Genomic DNA, 25,464 nt, shown 5'->3' with positions numbered 1-25,464 from the left:
GGGTCACTGTCACCAGCTGAGCACCTGATGATTCCTCCTCCTCCAATTGTCCAAAACAAACCCAAAACAAACTCTCTTCCATCACAGCATCTCCTATTCGTGCCGTTCGAGTCCGACAGTCAGCTGCAGATCGGTGTCGGGTCATACGAAAACTTTGGCGAGTGCGTCGGCCCCGGCGCTGCCGATGTAGCACTTGGTGGGGTGGAACGCAACGTCGTGGATTGACTCCTCGAACTTCTTGCGGTGGGCGGTGAACTCCTGGATGCACGTCTTGCTCTCCATGTTCCACAGACGGATGGAGCAGTCGTGGCCTGTGAGGAAGAAGACAGTCAGTGAGGATGCATGTCAGACTTATAAAATCACATTTACATCCACCTGAGCATTTCATTTCTGTATAAAATATATCTCAAACCGTTCATCCGATTGATTTCAAACGTGACAGGTGTCTTGCTACAGGCTCAAGTAAGTGCAGTGCCAAGTTTGATGTTGTTTGGATAAGAAATGTAAAAGATATAAATAAATATATCGGTAAAAGAAGCAGACATTTGCTGTTGGCGCTCTAGCCGCTGACCACTCCCCTTCTCACACACTGAGCACAGCGCAGGACCAGAGGTAGAGAGACTATAAGGCAGCGGAGCTTTGGCTGCTAACATGGGAAATACACTTCAGACCCTCAAAAAAATGGATGAAACTGAAAACACTTAGAATAGCCCAGGCTACTTTGGACTCTCTTTGGACTCTCTAAACAAACAACAATTCCTACTGCAAGGTCTCAAATTGAAACGAGCAATAGGCCTAATGGTCCCGAATTTATAGTAAAAACACACGCAAAAACAGATTTTGCACGGGCGCTGCACTAGTAATGTTTAAATCATTGGTCACTAAAAAGGTTGTACTCACTTCCAGACATGAGGTACAGTCCATTTGGATCCACAGCGAGACTTGTGACGGAGTCCAGGTGGGCGACCATTGAGTGAATCAGTTTACCTGCAAATTCAAAACAGATGAAACAAAAAAATAATTTATCCAGTTTTGGTAAAAGTCTTTAAGGACCAAATGTGCTGAGCTGATCACAGTTTGACAAAGCACTTTTCTTTACTAACAAGATTTATTCTTTCAAAGGATGTGTCTAGTTTCTATATTATTTTCTTGTAAACACATCTCATGTTTGGATCCAACAATGACACAACGCTGCATTGTTGGTTTGGATCAAAATATAGAAAATCAACAGCTTTGTCATTTTAAATGTGGATCTAACAGATGTGACAGTCACTCCTCCTCCGTTTGTCCACCTGTGTTATTATCGAAGAACTGGATGTGCCGGTCCTCCTGGGCTGTGATGGTGATTGGCAGCGTGGGATGACTCAGCACTTTGTTGATCTTGCAGGGAGCTTCTGCGTGGAGGCGGACGTGAGAAGAGCAAACATTAGTCTTTAAAACCTACAATCTTCAGTCCATCAACGAGGACTGGAGGCACTTTGTGAAAGATGGTTTCTGTCACAGACTGAAAGCATCGAGGCAACAAGCTGTCAGACTAAGAACCGCATGATTGGAATAAGTTACAAAAGTCCTGTTTCATAACTGCCATAATTATACTTTAATTAAATATGTGAGTGAAAGCGTCTCAGGTAGGAGTCAGGCCTTTATGTAGGCAACACAGCACATTTAACTGTTGAAGTCATCCTCAGTAAAACATGGAAGATGTGAACATAAAAACATATTTTAGATTGAAGTCAATCCCAGAGAAACTAGTTTGGTCGCCCATGCACAATAACAGAAGATACATATATATCATCTGAAGTGCACCACTGCTGCGGGCCAGAATTACTAAGGTCAATAGATGGCATTTGTATCCCACTATGACATTTTTGGACGACTGAAATACTGAAATTATGACCTGTTGTGTCATTTTTCTGTTCAGTGACACAAGTACATATCTAACAAATGTTTGCCAAATTTTAGTACCCGACAGGTTGATATTTGGTCTTGCAGACACTAGTCAGTCACAACTCTAAATGTATAAATCTGGTTAAACTTTCTCTCCAGTAGAAAAAAACAGTAAGAAAATGTGTGACTTTTAAATATTAAAGTAATCAAACAGCCAGAGATGAGAAGTCTGATGTTTAATTCACTTATCAAACTCACATCAAACAGTACCAAACATTCTCTCTTTGAGTATCGAGGTCACCATGTTTGGGTCTGTGATTGGTCGACTTACCTGGCGGGCCGGCGGACTCCAGCTTCAGGACGAGCTGCTGCGTCTCCATGTTGAAGAGTCCGATGTGACCGGTGGTGAACGACGTCACCATGTGAGCCGGATCGCTGCTCACCAAGTCCAACGAGGTAGGGACGCCGAGCTCTGAGAGACATCAGACAGCAGAGACCAATCAGAAGACAGACGATAACTGGTTGTTACGATGTTTAAACGATGGACTCACAGACTGGACGATGCCGCTAATAAAAACACGTGCTAAGACAAGGCGGGGAGTTCCAGTTTGCAATGAGGCCAACGCGGAAGTAACTTAAAACTGCATTCTATCAAAAGGCCACCAGGGGGCGACCGTTTTGGTGTCAAAAGGACTTCCGTCTCTATACAAGTCAATGGAGAATTCACCAACTTCTCACTTGATTTCTAACCTCAGTAAACGTTTTCAAAATGTGTTTATGGTCTCAATCGCTAGTTTAAAGCCTTCTTCAATGCAGTATGATGTTCATTTGGGACATTTTTGGCCTCCCTGATTTTATATTTGACGATAAAGCAGGGTATGCATTAGGGCGTGGCTACGTGGTGATTGACAGGTTGATTGGTTCACAGGTTCAGGAGGGCGCCTCATGCTCCTCCTGATGCCCATATAAGTAGTAATAAGTTTTTATTTTTCCCAGCATGCATCTGAAATGTTCAAGATGGCGCTGCTCAGATCCGATACTATTTGCCTCCGAGCAGCAGTCCACAAACTAATGGGTGACATCACGGATGTTACGTCCATTTCTTATATACAGTCTATGGCGAAGACAGATTTTTAAAAGCTTGACTGTTACTGAAGAAGCTCTGAACGTCTCTAACCTCCTCGCTCGTTGAAAACAGCGAGAGACGGCGCGGTGTCGGCGGCGTTCCAGAGCCGGACTGTTCCATCAGCCGAGCAGGAGAGGAGGCGGTGGTGAGCGGCACTGTAGACCAAACCCCACACAAAATCTGTGTGACCACACAGCGCCCCCCGCAGGACCGACGGCTCTGCAGCAAAACATGACAGAGAGAGAGAGAGAGAAGACTAATTAAAAGGTGCAGTGTGTACAATGTAGAGGCATCGAGCAGAAATGGAAATTAATGAGAAGCGTTGCATGTTTGTTAGCTTAGAATGCCATGTAGCCCAGAACAGACAAACCAAACAGACTCAAGAGAGGGACTTTTTCCATCTCCCAGAAGTGGAGGGTGAGAGGAGTGGTATTCATTTAACTGCAGTCTGCAACCTTACCACTAGATGCCACTAAATCCCACACACTAGTCCTTTAAACTACATTTTCTGCAACATATTTTTAAATCACTTCCACTGATAGATGCCAAAGTCCTCACATCTTTTATCTTACATTCTACACTTGAAATGGGCTTCAAAGGAAGAATAAAACAAACAAAAGACATGATGTTGTTTAAATGGGACTAACTGGAACGTACCATATGAGTCGTAGGGGTCGACGTTGGGGTTGGGAGTGTTCCAGCTCTGAATGGTACCGTCCACCCCTCCACTGAAACACTGCTCACCGGTCGAGCTCATGGTGACACACAGGACTGCACCGCTGCATGGGACAGACAGCAGGAAACTATACTTCAATAACTGATCAACCTGGTAAAACCCTGAAGGTCCAAATCCAACAAGTTCTCTTTGATTGCAATTTCACTTAAAAAGCCTTCAAATTAGACATTTATGGAACAGGATTAAAGTAACATGTAAAGTATGATTGGACTTTTAGGATTAATCTCAATTTTATTCTGATATTACACAAGAATCATCACTTTTACAATCTCTATTTCATGATTTACTCAACATTACAGCCCCCATTTGTGTTTTTCCCTTCACAGAGGAAGGCCAAGCTTTAACAGTAACATACAGCTTGGATGTATAATGTAATATTATTTATTACACGCTCTGCTTGTAGTGTGAGAGGCTGAATCCTCAGCTGCAGGTCTGTATCTCTGCAGCTAATGTGAAGATAACTGGTGGGGGCGAGTTAAATGAACTCTCTGCAGTGTGTTATGACTCTCTGCTTGTGGCTGAGATCAGTAACACTGCCTGTGCTTTATAAATGCCATGGCAGTGACATTGTGTGTGTGTGTGTGTGTGTGTGTGTGTGTGTGTGTGTGTGTGTGTGTGTGTGTGTGTGTGTGTGTGTGTCTGTGTGTGTGTGTGCGTGTGCGTGCACAGTGGATTAATGCTGCCTGGTTCTGCTTGAGGTTTTTTCCCATTAAAGAGGAGATTTTCCTCGCTGCTCATGGGGGAATATTGGATCTGTGTAAATTAAAGACCTGATGTGAAAAGTACCCTGAAATAACTTCTGTTGTGATTTGTTGCTATATAAAGAAAATGCTTGCTTTGCTGCCATTGAGTGTTGAGAAGAAACAATTTTGATAGTCGATTAAACGTTTTGAGTCACATATTAAGAAAGAGTTAAGATATAAATATATAAATAATTGTGAATATTTTCTGGTTTCTTTAGTCTTTGAATATCTTTGGGTTTGTTGGAACAAAAAAAGACATTTGAGGATGTCACTTTGGACTCTGGGAAACAGTAATCAACATTTTTCATCAACTTCTGACATTAAAATTCAAACAATGAATCAATAAAATAATCAGCAGGTTCATTGATAATGAAAAATAATCATGGTTGTAACCCTAGTCTGGCTTCATGATTCTTTCTCTGCTAATGTTACAACTCCAGGAGATGCAAAGAGTAGAGACAAGTCCACAGTTTCATACATACTTGCAGCTGCAATAATATATATATTTACAGTCATAGTTGTTGTCTAAGCCGGTGGACTGTCGGGAGTTCTGCCTTTTAATGGAGTAACAAGCAGCCTTTCAAACAAACAGTTAAAACAGGAACTCACCTGTGAGCTCTGAATGTGTAGATGGGCTCCACATCTAAAGCAGCACATCTGGAACATTAAAGCAGAGAGCAGCAGTGTTCATTATGTAACATTTAATATATAGTAATGTCTCACTGTTGAGCCCATTGACTGTTCATAAGCTGCTCAATGGCGTTTTTCCACTACACAGTTCCAGCACGTCTCAACTCGACTCGGCTCGACTCTACTCTGTTTTTCTGCGTTTCCATCAGGGATAGTACCTGGTACCTGGTACTTTTTTAGTATCTGCTCTGGGAGGTTCCAAGCGAGCCGAGCCGATATTAAAATGTGACGTCAACAGACTGCCGGCCACTGATTGGTTAGAGAGTCACTAGAAGAGTCACGAGCCGTCCCACACAAGAATCAAACCCAGCATTTTTAAATACCAACAACAGCGTTACAGTGATTCGTGTCGTGTAGAAAACGAAATTACGGCAGTGTTGCTATGACAACCCCGCTCACGTTGAGTAGGTACTTTTTTGTAATGGAAAAGGTTCCTGGAACCGTATCGAGTCAAGCCGAGTAGTGCTAGAACTGTATAGCGGAAAAGCGCCACAAAAGTGAAGCCAAAACATCTGGATTGCCCCCTGGTGGCTGGCTGCAGTATTGGTCATTGAGTCTCACCCTTTCTATGTTAGCAGATGGGAAGAAAACATCTCACTCAGATATTATGGAATATATTTATAAAACAGTGGATAAATAAAGGCTTGTATCTAATATAAAGCTGTTTTAAATAAAGATGTGTATCCGTCTTCAGTTGAGGTAAATAAAGTGTTAACAGTATATGAATGCGTCTCACTTCTTGGCGGGCGCCGTCTTCTGCAGGTTCCACAGTTTGAGGGTGTGATCCTCGGAGGCGGTGACCAGGACGGGCTCCACCGGGTGGAAGGCCAGGCCGCGGACCGAGTCAAAGTGGCTCCTCAGGGTGAACTTCGGGTTCCACGTCTTCCGCAGGGCGTCTTTGTTATTGGTGATCTGAAACAGGAAAGTTTCTCATTTACTCCAATGTACATCACTCTTTAAAGCAGCGTTTCACAGCTCTGGATCTCTGAGGCAGTGAACTTTCGGTGTAAATGTCAGCAAAGGTTTTGTGCTGTTTTACTACGAAAGACTGAATTATACCAAAGACACATGAGCAAAAACATCTTTCCTTCCTCTCTCTTTCCTCCCTTCCTTCTTTCCTTCCTCCATCCCCCTTTCTTCCTTCCTTTCCTTCCTCCCTCCTTCTCTCTTTCTTTCCTCCCCCTACCTTCCTCCTTTCTCCTTTCCTTCCCTCCTCCTTCCTTTCCTTCCTTAGTCCTCCCTTCTTCCTCCCTTCCTTCCATCCTTCCTCCCTCCTTTCCTTCCTTCTTCCTCCCTTCCTTCCTTGACTGGAGGGCAACAGGAGGGTTAAACTGTTATTTCTACATTTACTGTGTATAGACAGAAAACTATTATCGGAATATAAGAGGAATGCTTTAACAGGTCAACCAAAGAGTAAACTAACAGTAAAAAAAGAGCAAAAACAACACCAGAGCAGACCCAAAAAATAAAAAATAAATCACAACCAGTAAATGTGTACTGAGATAACAAATCAAGAACACAAAAAGAAATTTCAGCGTGTAAAACTAAATTGAAACTTTAAGTTAAATTTGCCAGCTTTTCATTTGACTTTAGGTTTTGGGAGGATTGCTAAAGAGTGCAGCGTTTCTATGCGTCAAATCCAGAGAAAGACTGACTTCACCCCTACTCAAAAAATGCACTAAACAAACAAAAACCGCCTTGGTGACAAAAACCCAAAACGTTTGGTGTTAGGGTTAGGACTGCATGAGCAATTAAAAATCCCCTGTAAGTACACAATGCTTGTATTTTATTTTGTAATGTGAACACTACATTTCTACTGCTTTATCTTGTGAGTCTTGTCTCATATTACAAACCGTTGTGTTTACAGTCTGACAAACCTTCTCCTTCTCTAACTGGCCTCCGTGGATCATATTTTCATGGTCATCAAACACCATCTTTGCATTTCTTTAATGACTGTTTTTCTTCTCAGTGCCCACTAGAGCGTCTTTCTGCGTGTTGCTTTAACTCACGTCAAACGCCAGGCTGTCGGCCTCATTGGCAACAGTCAGCCCGGCCAGTTCTCCCAGTCCAAGCTCGTTAGAGACTGCCTCGTCCACTCTGCCCAGTATGAACGACTTCCCCGACGACGGCAGGAACGTCATGGCCTCTACGGAGAGAACAGAGGCAGCAGGGTTAAAATACACCTGGCCATGTCATCTACTGCATGTGTTAGGACCTTAAATGAGTAAATGAACTGGTGAATCAGCAGCTTACCGTCTTCTGGGCGTCCCACTTCGTGCTCACTGAGTCTGGGCAGACTGGGCCGGGAGGGGGGCGTCACAGAAGGCTGCAGGGAGGGAAGATCCTCAGCCTCCCGCAGGTTGGCGAGCATGTCCTGGAGCTTGGACCGGTTTGGTCCTGGAGGAGAAGGAAGAGGAGGAAGAAAGTGACGCAACAACAAGGAGAAAAATGGGAGATGAACAGAAATATCAGAGGAGGAAACACAAATATGGAGACAGGAGAGAGGAAAGAAAAGGAGTTTGGGAGAGAGATGGTAAACAGAAGATTAAAGAGTTTGTATTGTCACAAAAAGTACAATTAAATCTGAGTCAAACAGCATGAAGGATGGAAGTAAAGCATTAGATGGATGCAGTGGCAGCAGCAGCTCTGAGAGCTTGGAGAGGATCCAATAGAAAGAAAGAGAAAATAAAAATGGACAGAAATATGAAGAATCTCTGCAGAATCAGATGAAATGTACAAGAAGCAGCTGCAGAATTCATCAACATACAGACACAAAGACAGAAACAGAGATGCACTGATATCATTATGGTTATTATCTGGATTTGTAAGGATTACAAAACTGTACGACAACAGAATCCAAAGTAAAGCAGATCTAAAAACTTACAAAAACACTTAAACTGAATCATTTCTTTAAACTAACAGTTCAATAATGGATTAGAGTGAAGGATGTGTTTGATGAAAGTGATTAAAGTCGGTGAATTTCTTTGAGAGTTTTGGGAAACGTGCAGAGATTCAGGACATCCACAGGAAGTTAAAAAAAGAGGTGACGATGATAAAAAAGTGGGAGGAATAAAAGTAAGGAAGAGTACCACCAAGAAAAGAGTAGAATAAAAAAGACAAAGAAGATGGGAGTAATGTCCACTCAAACCTCTGATGATGACAGCAGTATTAATATTATTTTAAAAGATAATTTTGGCGATTTTCTATATTTTACTTATTTCCAACAAATCTCATGTTTGGATCCAAACCAACAATGAACTGATCTACTATTATTGTGTGTGTATCAAAGTCTGATATATCTTAGTCCTCCATTGTTGTTCAAAAACTATTAAAAACTTGTCACCCAATGCAGCCAATCAGTTATTCTGGTCAGAAGTTCATTCTTGAATCTCAACAATGGTGGATATTAAAAATCCAACCAGGACGGTCGGAGTCACAAATGTTGAAAATTAAACTAGACTGTGTGTAGAACCCTGTTCATAAGCTTTGGTTTGAAAAGACTAACAAGTATTGTGTGTGTATCTAAGTCGTATATCTTGTTTCTCTGTTGTTGTCCAAAAGTGATTTAAAACACACCAGTGAGCCATGCAGCCGCTGCACTGGTTGTCATTCACAATACTGGTTTTCCTTCATTATAAAGAGTTTGGTCATGTTACTTTGTTTAGAAACAGCTCGATACACTAATGCAGTCTCCATTAACTGTGACTCAGAAGCTGCTTTCTGTTGTGATGGTCAGACAACTATCACAGATCACTGAGATACTGTCATGTTAGTTCGTTTAGAAATAGCTCCAAAGTATTGCATCAGCCTTACACAGAACTACTCTCTGAGACTGAAAATGATCACTGTTATTGGTCTTTGGAGACTAAACAAACTAACATGACAAAACTCTTCAGAATTAAGGCTGTTTCCCTTCAAACCTGCAATCGATCCTTTTTGCACCCAGAGCTAGAAAATATAACTATTTGTATGGACTTGCTCACAGCCAATCAACACAAATCTTCTTGGATTTAACGCGACATGTGATTGGTCCACAGCCACAGCAGCTACAACCCGTCTGTGGTGGTGAAGTCGTGGTGAATTTGAGTTAGCGCGCTTAGCAGTTCAGCAGCCAAGATGCCACCTAAACGCTCTAAAGTGTGTCTACACTACACGCCTGTTACACCGGATAACAGACAGAGACCTACATGTGTTAATGGGAATCTGATGAAGTACTCAGCTGGTATCAGTATCACTTTAAAGGATACTTGGATTAGTATTGGTATCGTCATTTTTTAAATGATACCCAGCCCTAGTCATAATGAAGGAACATGTCCCCCAGTGCAGCGGTATGACTCACTGACGTGTTTTAATAGTTTTTGAACAACAACAGAGGAATAAAATATATCAGCGTTTGATACACACACAATACTTGTTAGTAGATCAGTTCATTGTTGGTTTGGACCAACAATTGGTCAGCTATAACCTTAAGGAGTACACTGATATGGCGATATAATAAAAAATTGCTCTTAAAGTTAACTATGCTGCTGTTGTTATTGTAAGAAAAGCTGCAGTTGTAACCTGAGCTGCAGTGTAAATCGTTCCGCCTGACTGAGAGGAAATGAAACCGAGTGAGAAAAATGACAGAAAAAACAAGAAGAGTCAGAGGAGCGATGAAAGAGAGTTGGGATGAACAGGATGAACCACAGGCCCGGTGCTGGACTTACTCTTCACCCCCTTCTTGCCCTTGCGTTCCTTCCTGTACTGCTCCTTGAGCTGGGCTATCAGTCCCTGGTCCACATCCCAGGCCAGTTCACCCATAGGAGACTGGTCTTCCTTTTCTACAGGCCAGAAGGAGGAAGAGGAGGAGGAGGAGGAGGAGGAGGAGGAGAAGGAGGAGGAGGAGGAGGAAGGAGGTGGGGTAGAAACCTGTGATAAGTGTCTGGATGCACTACATATCCAACAACTTTACTTTGACAAAACCACACAGCACATAGGATGATGAGGAAGGATTTTTAAGGATTTGTCGGAGAATTTCTCTCAAATTCTCCTCTACTGACAGACAGACAGGTAACAGGAAATGTGTGTCTGTGTTAGTGAATGTGTGAAACAGAAATGAACACAAGACAAAAAAGATTCAACGGACACACAAATGGAGAATAACCATGTCCACATGAAACTGAACAATTCTTGATGTTTCTCAGCAGTTCTGAAAGTGAAATTTTAATGCAGACAATAAAGACACTTTTTCTCATAAAGAACAAAACGCTTTTAATTGTGAAGAAATCAACATTTCACAAAGATGCTCATGACTCATCAGAGAAGGTTCTGAGACACGCAGACTTGTTTAAGTCTCCTTGGAAACAGCAGACCATAAAAAGGCCCAGAAGTCAAACCCCTGACGTACAGTCAAAGTAATGAAACCACTACAAAGACACATTGCGTCATCAGTGTCTTTGAATAGTGTCTGAAAAACAGCTCAGCCAACGTCAACCAACTGCAGAGCTGCAGATAAAGACATATTGATGTCGCCTCCTTCAGGCACAGAAAGTACCGTATTTTTCGGGCTATAAAGCGCACTTAAAATCATTTAATTTTCTCAAAAATCGACAGTGCGCCTTATGTATTAATTCTGGTTGTGCTTACTGACCTCGAACCAATTTCACACTGCCTAGGAGCATTGGATGACAGAAGGCGAACACACATTCACCAAGACAGGGAGGCAACGCCGGGCGAGTTACGCCACTATCTGCCAATGGATTGTGGATGCCTGGGCTAAGGTATCAGTCTCAAGTGTCGTCCGAGCTTTCACGAAGGCCGGAATCATCACTGAACAGCTAAGTACCGGTAACAGCAACGAGACTGACTCGGATAATGACGAGAGGGATCCGGGCATGCTTGATGCAGAAATCGGCCAACTGTTAATTTCAGACACTGAAGATGAAGAATTTGATTTGTGGAAGAGGAATGAACTGAAAAAGTGAGTGTATTGTTTTGTATTTTACAACGGAACAATGTTGAGAGTTATTGTTAATGAGCTGAATAAAGTTCGTCTTATCTGAGACACGTTTTGTTTTGCTTAATGCGCCTTATAATCCGGTGCGCCTTATGTATGAAAATAGACACGTTCATTGATATTGCGCCTTATAATCCGGTGCGCTTTATAGCCCGAAAAATACGGTAACAGCAGCTGGACTTTTTAAGCTTGCTGCCACCTACAGGCAAATATTTAAATCTGCATGCCATTAGTAGTGCTAGCTGTCAGTCCAGTACCTTCGTCCAGACTGACATTACAGGGATGTTGCTCCCTCTCTCTGATTGTTGGGCTCAATAGAGACTTCCTCCTGTTGACTCTCCACTCACTTGAATGGGGATAAAATGATTTAATCACGTGGATCTTTGCAACTTCTTAGATATTATCGGACCAAATGGATCTATTCTGATAGTAATAGTAGTAGTACATTTTTAAAGTATAGAAGAGCTGCATGATTGAAGCATTTTATCCCCATGTTAGTCTGAGGGCTCAACCGAAAGTTAATGTTGTTGACTGGCAGACGTCTCTCTGCTCAATGGGCGTATTCAGTCCATAGCATATGCACAGTATGCTTTCAGGAAGTGTGATTTTTTTGGGTTAATGCACCACTGAGCTACTTTCATATACACTGAGTGGGGCCCCATCTCCAATGCTGTATCCAGTTCTCTTTATACATCCATGGTAATGAGTTTTCTGGTGTATAAACTGGTCTGAAAAGGACCAAACAGCGCCTCCTTGTGGATAATTATCTGCCAAAGTGTTATGAAAATGACATCTGTAGGTTCTTGATGTTCCTGCTGTCAGATCAGTTTGACGATTAACTTTCTGCTTGTGGAAAGTTCAGACAACAAAATTCCTTCAACTTTCCCCCAGTCGACTGAAATGGTGATAAAAATAACCGTGGTGTGAGCTTGGTCAGAGGGTTCGTGATCGCTGTGGGGGAGTGTGCAGGAATGACTGCAGTCGTGATAACAGCGTGTCGAGAGAGGGAAAGAAAGGATTTCATCATCCCTCCTGGTAGCCCGGGGCGACTGATGCGCTGGGTTGTGGAGGTGGCGTGGGTTCAAGAAGAAAAGGCTTCAGAATCAGAAATGACAAATGTGTTTCATAACAGAGCGGCACGCAGCCAAACAGACTGTTTTTGAATGTCCTTTGTTACGTGTGGGCTCTGCTGGCTTATTAGCACAGTCTGTAAAGGGAAAATAAAACACTTAAGATTTTGAAAATAGAAAAATCACAAAGAAAAATGCTAAATCTTCCCTCTTTAACCAAATGCACACACTCAGTTTAATGCCTCGATGTGTGTGTGTGTGAGTGTGTGTTTGTGTTTCTGTGTGTGTGTGTGTGTGTGTGTGTGGAGAGACATCGGTCGAGCTGTGCTGAGTCAGCACTCCTTTACAACTATCTGGACTGTGAAGTGTTGAATCACGAACTGCGTGGGGATGCTCTTTGTCATTGGCCCGATGACATTGAATGTGTTGCTAGGTAACGGTGGTAAAAGGGAGGTTTTGTGTAAACTGCGGGGGCAGCCAGGTCACCAGTTGGGAACTTTATTTTGTGAAGAGTTTCACATTTAACTGTACAGGATCGGCTTTGTGCTGCCACTCAGATACATTGGTTTTGTTTGTTTTTAAGTATTTAGATTTATTGCATCTGTGTTATTCTGTTTCTGCAACAAGCATTCAAACAGAAGACTGACAGGACTATAATCTATAAATCTACAGTTTAAAGTCCTCTTCACATCAAAAATCTGCTTTTCTTCTTGTTCCTTCAGTTGGATGTCGTTCTTCTCTCTTTTCTCACATTCATCTGCTGTAAAGTGTCTTGAAGCTCACTTTAAATCTTTGTTTAACCCTCCTGTTGTCCTCGAGTCAAGAAAGGAAGGAAGGGAGGAAGAAGGAAGGGAGGGAGGGAGGGAGGAAGGAAGGAAGGGAGGGAGGAAGGAAGGATGGAAGGGAGGAAGGAAAGGAGGAAGGAAGAAATGAAAGGAGGGAGGAAGGAAGGGAGGAAGAAGGAAGGAAAGGAGGAAGTAAGGAAAAGAGGGAGGAAGGAAGGAAGGGAGGAAGAAGGAAGGAAAGGAGGAAGGAAAGAAGGTAGGAGGGAGGAAAGAAGGTAGGAGGGAGGGAGGAAGGTAGGAGGGAGGAAAGAAGGAAGGAGGGAGGGAGGGAGAAAGGAAAAGAGGAAGGGAAGAAGGAAGGAAAGAATGACAGAGGAAAGAAAGAGAGAAGGAGGGAAAGAAAGAAGGAGGGAGGGAGGGAGGGAGGGAGGAAGGAAAGGAAGGAAGGAAGGAGGGAAGGAAAGAAGGAAGTGAGGAAAGAAGGAACAGTCAAAACAGACAGGGTCAATTTGACCCGGGAGGACGACACGAAGGTTAACATGTGAACCTATGAGCTGTGAACTCACCCCACTCTCCGATGTCCTCCCCGCTCCGGTCAGGTGATCCGTCCATTTCGTCGGTACTCGCCAAGAAATCAAAACCCTTCAGCGCCTCCTCTGTGTCGGGGTCGTCGCTGAGGTCAGAGGTCGTGGAAGACGGAGTTGACGAGTGTTTCTTCCTCACCATCTGTGAAGAGATTTTGTATTAAACTCAACCACACATAAATAATGAGGTGATTCATCGTCTCCCTGCAGCAGCTTGTTTTAACCTTTGTGTCGTCCTCCCGGGTCAAATTGACCTTGTCTGTTTTGACTGTTCCTTCTTTCCTCCCTTCCTTCCGTCTGTCCTTCCTCCCTCCTTCTTTCCTTCCCTCCTTCCTTTCTTACCTTCCTCCCTCCCTCTTTCTTTCCTTCCCTCCTTCTCTCTTTCTTTCCTCTGTCCTTCTTTACTTCCTTCTTCCCTTCCACCTTTCCTTCCTTCCTCCCTCCTACCTTCCTTCCTCCCTCCTTTCCTTCCTCCTTCCTCCCTTCCATCCTTCCTCCATCCTTTCCTTCCTTCCTTCTTCCTCCCTTCCTTCCTTCTTCCTCCCTTCCTTCCTTCCTTCTTCCTCCCTCCTTTCCTTCCTTCCTTCCTCCCTCCTTCTTTCCTCCCTTCCTTCTTTCCTCCCTTCCTTCCTTCCGTCTGTCCTTCCTCCATCCTTCTTTCCTTCCCTCCTTCCTTCCTTACCTTCCTCCTTCTTTCCTTCCCTCCTTCTCTCTTTCTTTCCTCTGTCCTTCTTTACTTCCTTCTTCCCTTCCACCTTTCCTTCCTCCTTCCTCCCTTCCATTCTTCCTCCGTCCTTTCCTTCCTTCCTTCCTTCCTTCCTTCCTTCCTTCCTTCCTTCCTTCCTCCCTCCCTTCCTTCCTTCTTCCTCCCTTCCTTCCTTCTTCCTCCCTTCCTTCCTTCCTTCTTTCCTTCCTTCCTTCCTCCCTCCTTTTCTTCCTTCCTCCTTTCCTTCCTTCTTCCTCCCTCCCTTGTTGTCTCAGAGCAATCGCCCCTGGCTCACACAGTGTATCCGGTATAATTGTAGATATAAATGTAACCAATCAGGACTTTAACAACTGGACAGAAGCATTTTTATCAAGACTTCCACATAAAACTCGTGTCTTACTGTAGCCAGATCCAGGAGGGTCTTATCCCGTCCTTCGCTGTCCTCCTCCTCATCCTCATCGCTGAACTCTGCTGCAGCGCTCTCTATGAACTTAAAGGCCTCCAACACGGTGGCCGAGTCGGACATGTCCGGTTTACTGTAGGACAGGAAGGAGAGAGAGACGAACAGCTTATATTACCTCAAATGTCTGTAGAGTAATCAAAGTGAAGTTGAATCTGTCTGATCTCGTACCTGACCATGCCGCTGTCCTTCAGAGAGGACGGTTCGGTGCCGTTGACCATCGGTTCGGTTTTCTTCTCTGACGGTTTCTCTCCTGAGTCTCCGGTCAGACCCAGCAGCGCTCTCACCCTCTGAGACTTCACATCCAAGATGGTGTCGGTGTATCCAACCTCCTGCAGGTACCTGAGAGGAGATTTAAAAAATGAAACTAAATAAAAACAAATGTCCAGAGATGTTGTCTGTTTGATATAGTACGGCAAATGCTAAATGATGTGTACTTATGAAGCACTTTTCTAGTCTTTTGACCACTCAAAGCTCTTATACATTACAAGTCACATTCACCCATTCACACACATTCATACAATAATGGCAGGAGCAATTTGGGGTTAAGTATCTTGCCAAAGGAAAAATCCACATGTGGACTGGAGGAGCCATTAATCGGAAGATCGGTGGAATTGAACTACCGATCTTCCGATTAATGGCCCAAAAAAACATATTTTTGAAGGGTCTATCGGCCTGCTGAGATTTGTCCCATTATGTCGGAGGCCAGTACACCATTGACCGAAACTTACTGTTGGAGCTTTGAAAAGATAGATAAATTGTCTTGTGTGTCACATAACTGCCTTACGCCTGACACAAGATTTAAAAACTGTGAAACACACATTTATGTGGCGTCTCAATCAGCATTGTGTGACGGGAAAGGACATTCATTTATACGTAAAAGTTAAAGTATAATGTTAAATAATCATAATTTGTGCCTTCAGACTGTTCGAAATACCATATTGACTCAAAAATAAGCTGCTTTTGGAAAACAACATTTTGAAGATACAATACACTTTCACACTCGTCCTGTTGGAAAGGTTTCCCTGAGATACTGTTGGTCCAAGAAGAAGAAAGTCCTTAAATTAGAAAGTTAATTGCATATTTGTCATCAGTTACACGCTGACAGTCTCTCCTTTCAGGCTCTTGGAAGCGCTCACTATGTTTTTTTCTCCCACAGTGATCATTTCTCACTGTGTGTTTGTCTGTTCGAGCTCCTCGTCATCATGTTACAACATTCTTTGGCCGTTTGACAGATGATTCAGTTCCTTGTTGTGTTTCTAAAGACGTCGTTTGCACTCGTCATGAATTAATTTCCTCTGCGGCAAAAAAACCCCCGAAACATGTTACATGAGCCTTCAGAAAGTCCTGCAGGTTAAACTGAGAAAAGCAAACCGTTTTAGTGCTGAAGGACTCGGAACAGACTCACTATAAACAGATAAATAACCCATAATGCATCGCTCTCTGTTGTTGTGGTACATTAACCTTTGTGTCGTCCTCCCGGGTCAAATTGACCCCGTCTGTTTTGACTGTTCCTTCTTTCCTCCCGTCTGTCCTTCCTTCCCTCCTTTCCTTCCTTCTTCCTTCCTCCTTCCCTCCTTTCCTTCCTCCTTCCCTCCTTTCTTCTTCCTCCCTTCCTTCCTCCTTTCCTTCCTTCCTTCTTCCTTCCTTGACTGGAGGACAGGAGGGTTAAGGCTGCTCAATTAATCGGAATTTGAGCGTGATTACGATTTTGGGGCCAAACGATCTCAAAACTAATAAAATTCGGGTGGAAACGATTTTTTGTCAGTTTCCGTTGTGCAACGTTGTTTAGAAACAGTACAGCTGCCAACACTCCCGTTTTCCCGGGTTTCTCCCGTATTTTAGACTCATCTCCCACTGCTCTCCCATTTTGTCTTTTCTCCCGGAACGGTACAAGCCCAACTTTGTTTGTTCATACTAATGAGAAGCGCACAATAACAAAGGTTTTATTTTGAAAGCTTAGACAGGAAGCCTCTGTTAGTTTGACAGAAGCTGAAACACACTGAAATGTTTTTAACTGTAAATAAAAGTGCACATTTTCCAGCATGCGTCAGACGATGCTGAGTTTACTGACTAATTATTAAAAACCAGGATGTGATGTGTGAACTATCATCATCTTAACTTCTCTTTTTTACCTTCTTTCTTTCTTTCCTTCCTTCCTTCCTTCCTTCCTTCCTTCCTTCCTTCCTTCCTTCCCTCATTCATTAATTCCTTCCTTCCTTCCTTCTTTCCTTTCTTCCTTACTTTCTTCCTTCCATCTTTCCTTCCTCTCCTCTTTTCCTTCCTTCCTTCCTTCCTTCCTTGCCTTATATTTATTTAACGCTGGAACTAGTTTTTCAGAAGCTGAAAGACAGCGAAATGTTTTTAACTGTAAATAAAAGTTCACATTTTCCAGCCTGCGTCAGACAATGCTGAATTTACCGACTAATTATTAAAAAACAGGATGTGTTGCGTGAACTATCGTCATCTTAACTCGCTCAGCACTAATATCTCTGCTCATGTTCTGCTGTGTGTTGCGTTAAGCAGCAGATAAAAGGCTGCTGCTTGGAGATAAAATTAATTAAGCCGAATGGACAAGAAATGTCCAATAAATGCAGCATGTTTCTAAAGTTAAAAAAACATTGTTTTAATAATCGTGATTATGATTTTTTCCATAATCGAGCAGCCCTATGTGAAACCACCATAGCTCAACTCTGCTCCACATATTTAACACCTGACAACATTATCCTTTACTTCCTGGAAGCTTTTTAACCACGCTGGACTTTAGTGTGTCTTCGTCTGCATCATGTTCCCTCCAGTCAGCTAGCTAGCAGGATAACTTACTACCATCATGTTTCCTCCAGTCAGCTAGCTAGCAGGATAACTTACTACCATCATGTTCCCTCCAGTCAGCTAGCTAGCAGGATAACTTACTACCATCATGTTCCCTCCAGTCAGCTAGCTAGCAGGATAACTTACTACCATCATGTTCCCTCCAGTCAGCTAGCTAGCAGGCTAACTTACTACCATCATGTTGCCTCCAGTCAGCTAGCTAGCAGGATAACTTACTACCATCATGTTCCCTCCAGTCAGCTAGCTAGCAGGCTAACTTACTACCATCATGTTCCCTCCAGTCAGCTAGCTAGCAGGATAACTTACTACCATCATGTTCCCTCCAGTCAGCTAGCTAGCAGGCTAACTTACTACCATCATGTTCCCTCCAGTCAGCTAGCTAGCAGGCTAACTTACTACCATCATGTTCCCTCCAGTCAGCTAGCTAGCAGGCTAACTTACTACCATCATGTTCCCTCCAGTCAGCTAGCTAGCAGGATAACTTACTACCGAGTCAAAGTAGCCGAGGAGTAAACATTCACTCTTTGTTTCAGGTTCAACTTCAACACAAGAAGCTTAGAGCTCCTCCTAGTGGCTGAAAGTAGCTGTTAATGAACCTGAATACTCGACTACACAGCTCAGTGACTCAATGCAGCAAGACATCATGGACGTCAAAGATCGTCCCCGCAAACGATTATTCCGTTATTCAGTTTTAATGACTCATCCAATCCAACTTTATTTGTTAAGCACTTTAACACAAACAAAGTTGACCAAAGTGCTGTACAGAAGAATAAATAAGAGACATAACAGCTCACATGAGGCCCAAAATTACATATAAATATTCTAAAGTTTAAAAAAATCGTGATTTCAATTTTGACCCTAATAATCGTGATTATGATTTTTTCCATAATCGAGCAGCCCTAACTTAGATTACTATTTTGTGGCTCTGAAAAAGTCAAAGCTCTGTTATTCAGCTGCTTATTTTATGTAGAAGTCACATGACACTTTCAAGCTTTTTCTGACTGATTTCGAACTTTGTTTAAACCCAAAATGCTCCATGTTAGAGTTTTTTAATTAGCAGAATATGCCTTTAACTATGTAGTATCTCATTAGAGTTGAATAGAAGTGTATCTGTACTGTACCTCGTCTCTCAGGGAAGCAGAGAAGCAGAAGCGCGACAGTCTTGACTGGTGAGCAGTGTTTTTACGGAGAGGTTTTATCCTCAGTGGAGCGATGTTTTAATGTGAAAGCATCTAGTGTGTTTGTTCACAGAAGAGAGGGAGAGACGGAGGGAGGAAGGTCGGCCTCCCTCCCTCCGTCTGTACCAGCCTCTCCGATCGCAGGAGGCCTCGACGGCTCCACACAATCCTCCATTCACTCGTCAACACACACACTCACTGTCACAAACACACACACACACACACACACACACACACACACATACATTCAGATAATACATTATATATGAGCTGCAAACATTAACACATACAAATCCTCAGAGATACAGCTACTAATGATTATTTTCATTATGGATTAATCTGTTGTTTGGTCCATAAAAGGTTGAAAAATGATGAAAAATGTTTCCTAAAGTTAAAATATTCACTTTTAAGAAGCTGGAAGCAGCTCTGTTTACTTTTTTTACTTTAACTCTCACATACTGTTCATATTCTGACTCATAATTAGTCTCTACAACAATTCACATTCATAAATTCACCATCAGTCATAAATGCATGTTTAAATTGATCTTATGGGGGAAAAAAGGCATTCACAATCACTAGTTTGTGGTCCAGGAGAACATTTTATAGACCATTTTAATGCTTATTTGTACAATAATAAAAAATAAAAGATGCATTTTTTATTTCTATGTGTGTAAACTGTTGGTCACATTAGGAAAAGTCTGGCTAAAAGAAGTGTGTTTGCTGTCAGCAGCCAATCAGAACAGACCTTTTATTCCTCTGACTGTGTGTAAATCGGATGTTTAAATTACAAAATAATGTATAATTTCATAAATAAATAATCTCCCTTCAATTGCTTTTATTTCCTTTAAATATGTTTTTTTTATATTCTTGCTTTTTTCCCTAAATTAAAATGTTTTTTACTCATTAAAATGTTTTTGCTCTTAAAGTTATCAGTATTAAAACATGTCTCACAGGTAAAACATAACACTCTCTTAGTGTGAGGCGGCTTTGATTTGACTGTAACTATGGTAACAGGGCCTTAATAACACTTCTCACAGGAGGCTGCATTGAAGAAATAAAACCGGTTTAATTAATTACATAGATGTGAAAAGGTAAACAGACACTGGTAGTAATTATATAAGTTAATTATATATATGTTGGAAAGTATGTTCACACACACACACACACACACACACACACACACACACACACACACACACACACACACACACACACACACACACACACACAGGCTCAGGTTCACAGTGGATTAGTGTTTGATTCCCATTAAAAGTGTTAATCTCCTTTAAGAAGATTGACTCTCTGCTGCTTTCTGCTTTTCTGTTCTGAGACACTTAAACACACACATGCTGCTGTCCCATGACACTGTGTGTGTGTGTGTGTGTGTGTGTGTGTGTGTGTGTGTGTGTGTGTGTTCATGTGTGTGTAAACTCACTGTCTGAGCAGCTGGCGTCCTTGTTTCCAGCTGAGCTGATGGCTGCTGTTGGGAGTGCTGGGAGCCTCGCTGTCGTTCCCCTCATCTGAGAATCAAACACACAGAACATGAATCGCTGACATGTTTCTGTTCATCCGTTCATTTCTGTTCCCAGAGCGAGTCGGTCCGGATGTTCCTCTCCTCAGCTCCAGCTCCTCTTGGGATCCCTCCATGTTCCCAGATGGGATCCTGTGTGTTTATATATACTGTAATCCGGTCGGTTCTGTCAGTCTTCTTCCAGCTGGATGTGCAGATGTCGTCCACAGGGAGGCGCTCTGATCAGATGATGGAGCAGCAGCTGTTTAAAGGGCCGTGCACACTGAGAACGATAACTAGAACCATAACTATAACTATAACCATAACTATAAATATAACCATAACTATAAATATCACAATTGTAAAGGACCATACTGAGATTTGTACTTGTGCTGATTTGATATTTTTGATAATAGCATGGGTTGGGTTATGAGCATAATGTCTGTTATTTATTTTTTTTAACATCTTAAATATTCAGAATTTTGTTTAATACGACCTACAGTATATGTGTGAATTGACTGGTAATCCTAAACCCTGTGCCATTGAAATTGGTCCTGCAGGCAGTGAATGAATACTCCGCTATTATTGGCACTTTATGCTTAATTTGCACAATCTGGAGCTCGGTCTTGGTCAGTTCACAAGTTTTATGATTGATGAAGGGACGATCGCATTTGCCAGTTTGACAATTTAATGACAGAAGAAAAGGAAACACGAATCTCATGTTTGCATTCCTTGGAGAGCGCAGCGAGGTGTGATGTTTGATTGTTTATAGCATGCAGAAAACATTTTCTCATTTCTTCATTTCCTCGTACCTGAGGAGGCATCAACGAATGTCGATCAAATGCTTCTGTACACTATTGGACAAACTTACAGCCAATCATATCAACGATAGACGATGACGTGTTCAGAGCCTGTAGCAGCGTGAACACTTCCTGTTTATTAAGGAAAAATCATGTAGCTCAAGTTTTTGTTCCAGTTTATTTAGCAGACAATCTACTGCTGCTTGGACCGGTTGCTGCAGCTCCGTGGCCGCCATGCTGGATGTAAACAGAGCCGCTTTACGGTCGTCATCGCCTTGAGCCCGCCTCCCTGTTCTGTGATTGGTTCCCTATCTCAGGCAAAGGTTTTGTCTTTGTGGCCATGCTAACTTTAGAGCGAAGTAGAATCTCACTGGAATGAGAGCATGAGTTTACCCAGGCTAGTGTGTCTCTGCTGCAGCGCTGCACTTTTACACACCGCGCTTCAACATGTGCTGCAGCTCAGTTTGGTCTGTAAATACTGAAACATCACAGCAACTAGTGTCTGAAATACATCTGATCAACACACTGAAGCAGCACACACCTCTGAACTCTGCTGCTTTGCTTTTGATTTCTCTGTACAACATACAGCAGTAATAATGATCATATTATATATATATAAACATGCAGCAGTAACATCTCAGCAATAATCAGCTGCAGACACATCTGGGGCGTGCAGCACGTGCTTGACACCGCTGTTTACAGGATGTTATTGTTTTCAGTGAGGACGGCTCTTTACTCTGCACAAAAAAACCCCTGAGTGTAAACACCAGAAAAAAACACGATAGTCACAATAACTACGTTTATTGGACGATATATTGTCACGATTTAAACATCTTGGTCTATTAATAAAGTTGCTCTGTGTTCTATTAGCATTGCTGGAACTTTGACAGATGTGAGAAGTCAGGAACAAAAAAATGTTGTTTTAATCGATGAAAAGTGACAGTTAGCAGTTGATTATACTGTATTTCTTCAGAGGATCTTTAAATGTAAAGTTTCATCAGCAGAGTTAAAGAGAGAAACTTACCTGAATCATAACTGGGAGGTTTGATCTCGCCTTGGTTCAGTTCTGTCCCGTATTTCAGTTTATGATATTTGGCCCTGAGGATGAAAACGACATCATTAATCTTTTTACTGCACAGTTCTCTAGTTTGGTTCATTCCTCCTGTCATTAATCTTTACAGCGATGTTACATTAACCCTCCTGTTGTCCACGAGTCAAGGAAGGAAGGGAGGAAGAAGAAAGGAAGGATGGAAGGGAGGAAGAAGGAAGGAAAGGAGAAGGAAGGAAGGAAGAAGGAAAGGAGGAAGGAAGGGAGGAAGAAAGGAGGAAAGAAGGAAGGAAGGAAGTAAGGAAGAGAGGAAGAAAGGAGGAAAGAAGGAAGGGAGGAAGGAAAGGAAGGAAAGGAAGGAAGGAAGGAAGGAAGGAAGGAAGGAGGGAGGGAGGGAGAAAGGAAAAGAGGAAGGGAGGAAGGAAGGAAGGAAAGAGAGAAAAAGGGTAGAAAGAGAGAGAAGGAAAGGCGGAAGGAAAGGAAGGACGGAAAGAAGGAAGGGAGGAAAGAAGGAACAGCCAAGACAGACGGGGTCAATTTGACCCGGGAGGACGACACGAAGGTTAAAACTGTCGGGTGATGAAGTCGCTGAACGTGAAGGATTATTGTGTTTATCTGCAGCAAGTTTCAAGTCTCTGTAGGTTCATTTATAAAAGAAGGAAATTGTTCAAAAAAAGTTATTTATAGCTAATAATTCCATAAGAGGATAATAAGTTTCTGTGTTCATCAGTCAGAGTCGCTGCAGATTAAACTATCTGTTCCTGCAGTTTGGACGTTTCTTACGTTCACTGATTCAACCTCCAGAGAGATGAAATGAACATTTAACCAATAAATCACTTTCATCACTTTCATATTGATAAAGTCCTTTTGATCGTCTCTCACTACTCTTCAGTTCTCTTCATGACCTCTTCTGTATTCATGATGGATTTAAATGATTAATGAACGTTTTCCTGTTTGCCTCCATATCTGTGTAAAGTTCAGTTTCTGGAAGATAAACAACCTGAATCATTATAATAATGATCAGGTTTATACTGTCAGGATGAGTTTGGAGAAACATGACGACATTTTTTGGAGAGAAAGAAAATGTCTTTAACCTAAAATTGACCCCGTCTGTTTTGAATTCCTTCCTCCCTTCCTCTTTTCCTCTGTTCTTCTTTCCTTCCTCCATCCTTTCCTTCCTTCTTTCCTCCCTCCCTCCTACCTTCCTTCCTTCCTTCCTCCCTTCCTTCTTTCCTCCCTCCCTTTTACCTTCCTTCTTCCTCCCTTCCATCCTTCATTCCTCCCTCCTTTCCTTCCTTCCTTCCTCCCTCCCTCCCTCCCTCCTTTCCTTTCTTCCTCCCTTCCTTCCTTGACTCGAGGACAACAGGAGGGTTAAGTTCCCTGTTATAGGCCAACATGTAAATTAGTTGCAACCCTACTGAAGACATTTCCAGAGAGTGACAGAACATTTAGACAGTGAGGAGTTTTCCCAGCGTTGGGTTTTAATACCTCTCCTGTTTCAGAGCGTACTCCAGCATCTTGATCCGCCTCACCAGATCCTTCTTCAGGTTCTCCTGACCTCGTCTCTCTCCCTGCAGGAAGGCGATCTGAGCCTGCAGGAAACACAGGAAACAACAACACAGGATGAATAACACACACAACACTGCTGGGTGGAAGATTAAAGGTGCAGTCTGCAGGATTTAGTGGCATCTAGTGGTGAGATTGCAGATTACAACCAGACGGGGAGTTCCGGTCCTCTGAAATGAGGCCAACGCGGAAGTAACTTAAAACTGCATTCTATCAAAAGGCCACCAGGGGGCGACCGTTTTGGTGTCAAAAGGACTTCCGTCTCTATACAAGTCAATGGAGAATTCACCAACTTCTCACTTGATTTCTAACCTCAGTAAACGTTTTCAAAATGTGTTTATGGTCTCAATCGCTAGTTTAAAGCCTTCTTCAATGCAGTATGATGTTCATTTGGGACATTTTGGCCTCTCTGATTTTATATGTGACGATAAAGCAGGGTATGCATTAGGGCGTGGCTATGTGGTGATTGACAGGTTGATTGGTTCACAGGTTCAGGAGGGCGCCTCATGCTCCTCCTGATGCCCATATAAGTAGAATCCCTGTTTTTATTTTTCCCAGCATGCACCGGAAATGTTCAAGATGGCGCTGCTCAGATCTGAAACTATTGGCCTCCGAGCAGCAGTCCACAAACCAATGGGTGACGTCACGGATGTTACGTCCATTTCTTATATACAGTCTATGGTGTAGGTGAACGAATGGTGATTGTGAAACATGTAAAAAAGGTGAAAAGCTCCTCTCTAGAGCCTGTTTTGGGTTTGTCTGGGGCTGGGCGATATGGAATAAATCAAATATCACGATATTTTAGACCAAATACCTCGATATCAATATTACAACAATATTATAGAGAAGACTGTTGGTGCTTTCACTAAATATTTACACTATGAAATGTTTGATAAATAATCATCAGTAATGTGGTTATATGACAGTGGGTAAAAGGTAAATAACAGAACAGCTACAACAGTTTGGTAAGTTCAGAAAATTATATATTTTACTGTAATGCAGCTTTAAAACCAGGAAAAGAAACTCTAATGACATATCGCGATATTACGATATCTAGTCTCATATCATGATATTGATATAATTTCGATATATTGCCCAGCCCTATGTTTGTCTGTTCTGAGCTACTGTAGAAACATGGTGAACTCCCTGGAAGACGACCCGCTCCATACGTAGATATAAAGGACTTTTTCTAAGGTACAAAAAACATGATTCTGATTTTCATGGGATTATACACTAATTAAAATATACTTTCCTTCCTTCCTTCCTTCCTTCCTCGCACCTTTCTTTCCTTCTTCCTCCCTTCCTTCCTTCCTCCCTCCTTTCCTTCCTTCTTCCTTCCTTCTTCCTCCCTTCCTCCCTTCCTTCCTTCCTCCCTTCCTTCCTTCCTCCCTCCTTTCCTTCCCATACTGTATATCCCATTCCTGCCGAGTTCGTTCCTCTAAAAGGTCAATTTGACCCGGGAGGACGACACAAAGGGTTAAAATGATAAAAACCAACCATTCGATCCTTCTTTACTTTTATCACCCCAAGAACACTTTCGTACAGGAGTCGGGTATCGAACCGCCGACCTTATGATTACAAGACGATCTGCTCCACACGTTGATCCATAGCTGCCTTGAACCTATTACCCAGTTTATGTAATGTGTGAGGATAAAAGCAGGGAACCTCGGGGGGGTTGATAAAAGCATCTAATCTCCATTAGACACACCTGAGCTCCGTCTGTCACATTCAGACGTTGTGATTTCTGT

General features: G+C 42.5%; 1 protein-coding gene across 1 annotated transcript; it reads right to left on the bottom strand.

Annotated features, from left to right (window-relative positions):
• Nucleotides 1-141: 141 nt before the first annotated feature.
• On the bottom strand, nucleotides 142-23,748 carry LOC133999732 (striatin-like; the record flags this gene model as incomplete). Its single annotated transcript, XM_062439020.1, is given in 17 exon segments — nucleotides 142-311; nucleotides 901-987; nucleotides 1,293-1,394; nucleotides 2,219-2,359; nucleotides 3,065-3,232; nucleotides 3,671-3,792; nucleotides 5,102-5,149; nucleotides 5,919-6,094; nucleotides 7,192-7,328; nucleotides 7,436-7,579; nucleotides 9,889-10,002; nucleotides 13,599-13,758; nucleotides 14,723-14,858; nucleotides 14,954-15,124; nucleotides 20,228-20,312; nucleotides 22,127-22,200; nucleotides 23,639-23,748. Coding segments are annotated over 17 exon segments (2,064 nt in total).
• Between the last annotated feature and the right edge of the window lie 1,716 nt (nucleotides 23,749-25,464).

This window comes from Scomber scombrus, chromosome 2 (assembly GCF_963691925.1).
Source record: "Scomber scombrus chromosome 2, fScoSco1.1, whole genome shotgun sequence".
Taxonomy (NCBI): domain Eukaryota; kingdom Metazoa; phylum Chordata; class Actinopteri; order Scombriformes; family Scombridae; genus Scomber; species Scomber scombrus.
Note: the sequence above shows the minus strand (reverse complement) of the source record. Positions and strands in the feature narration are given on the sequence as shown.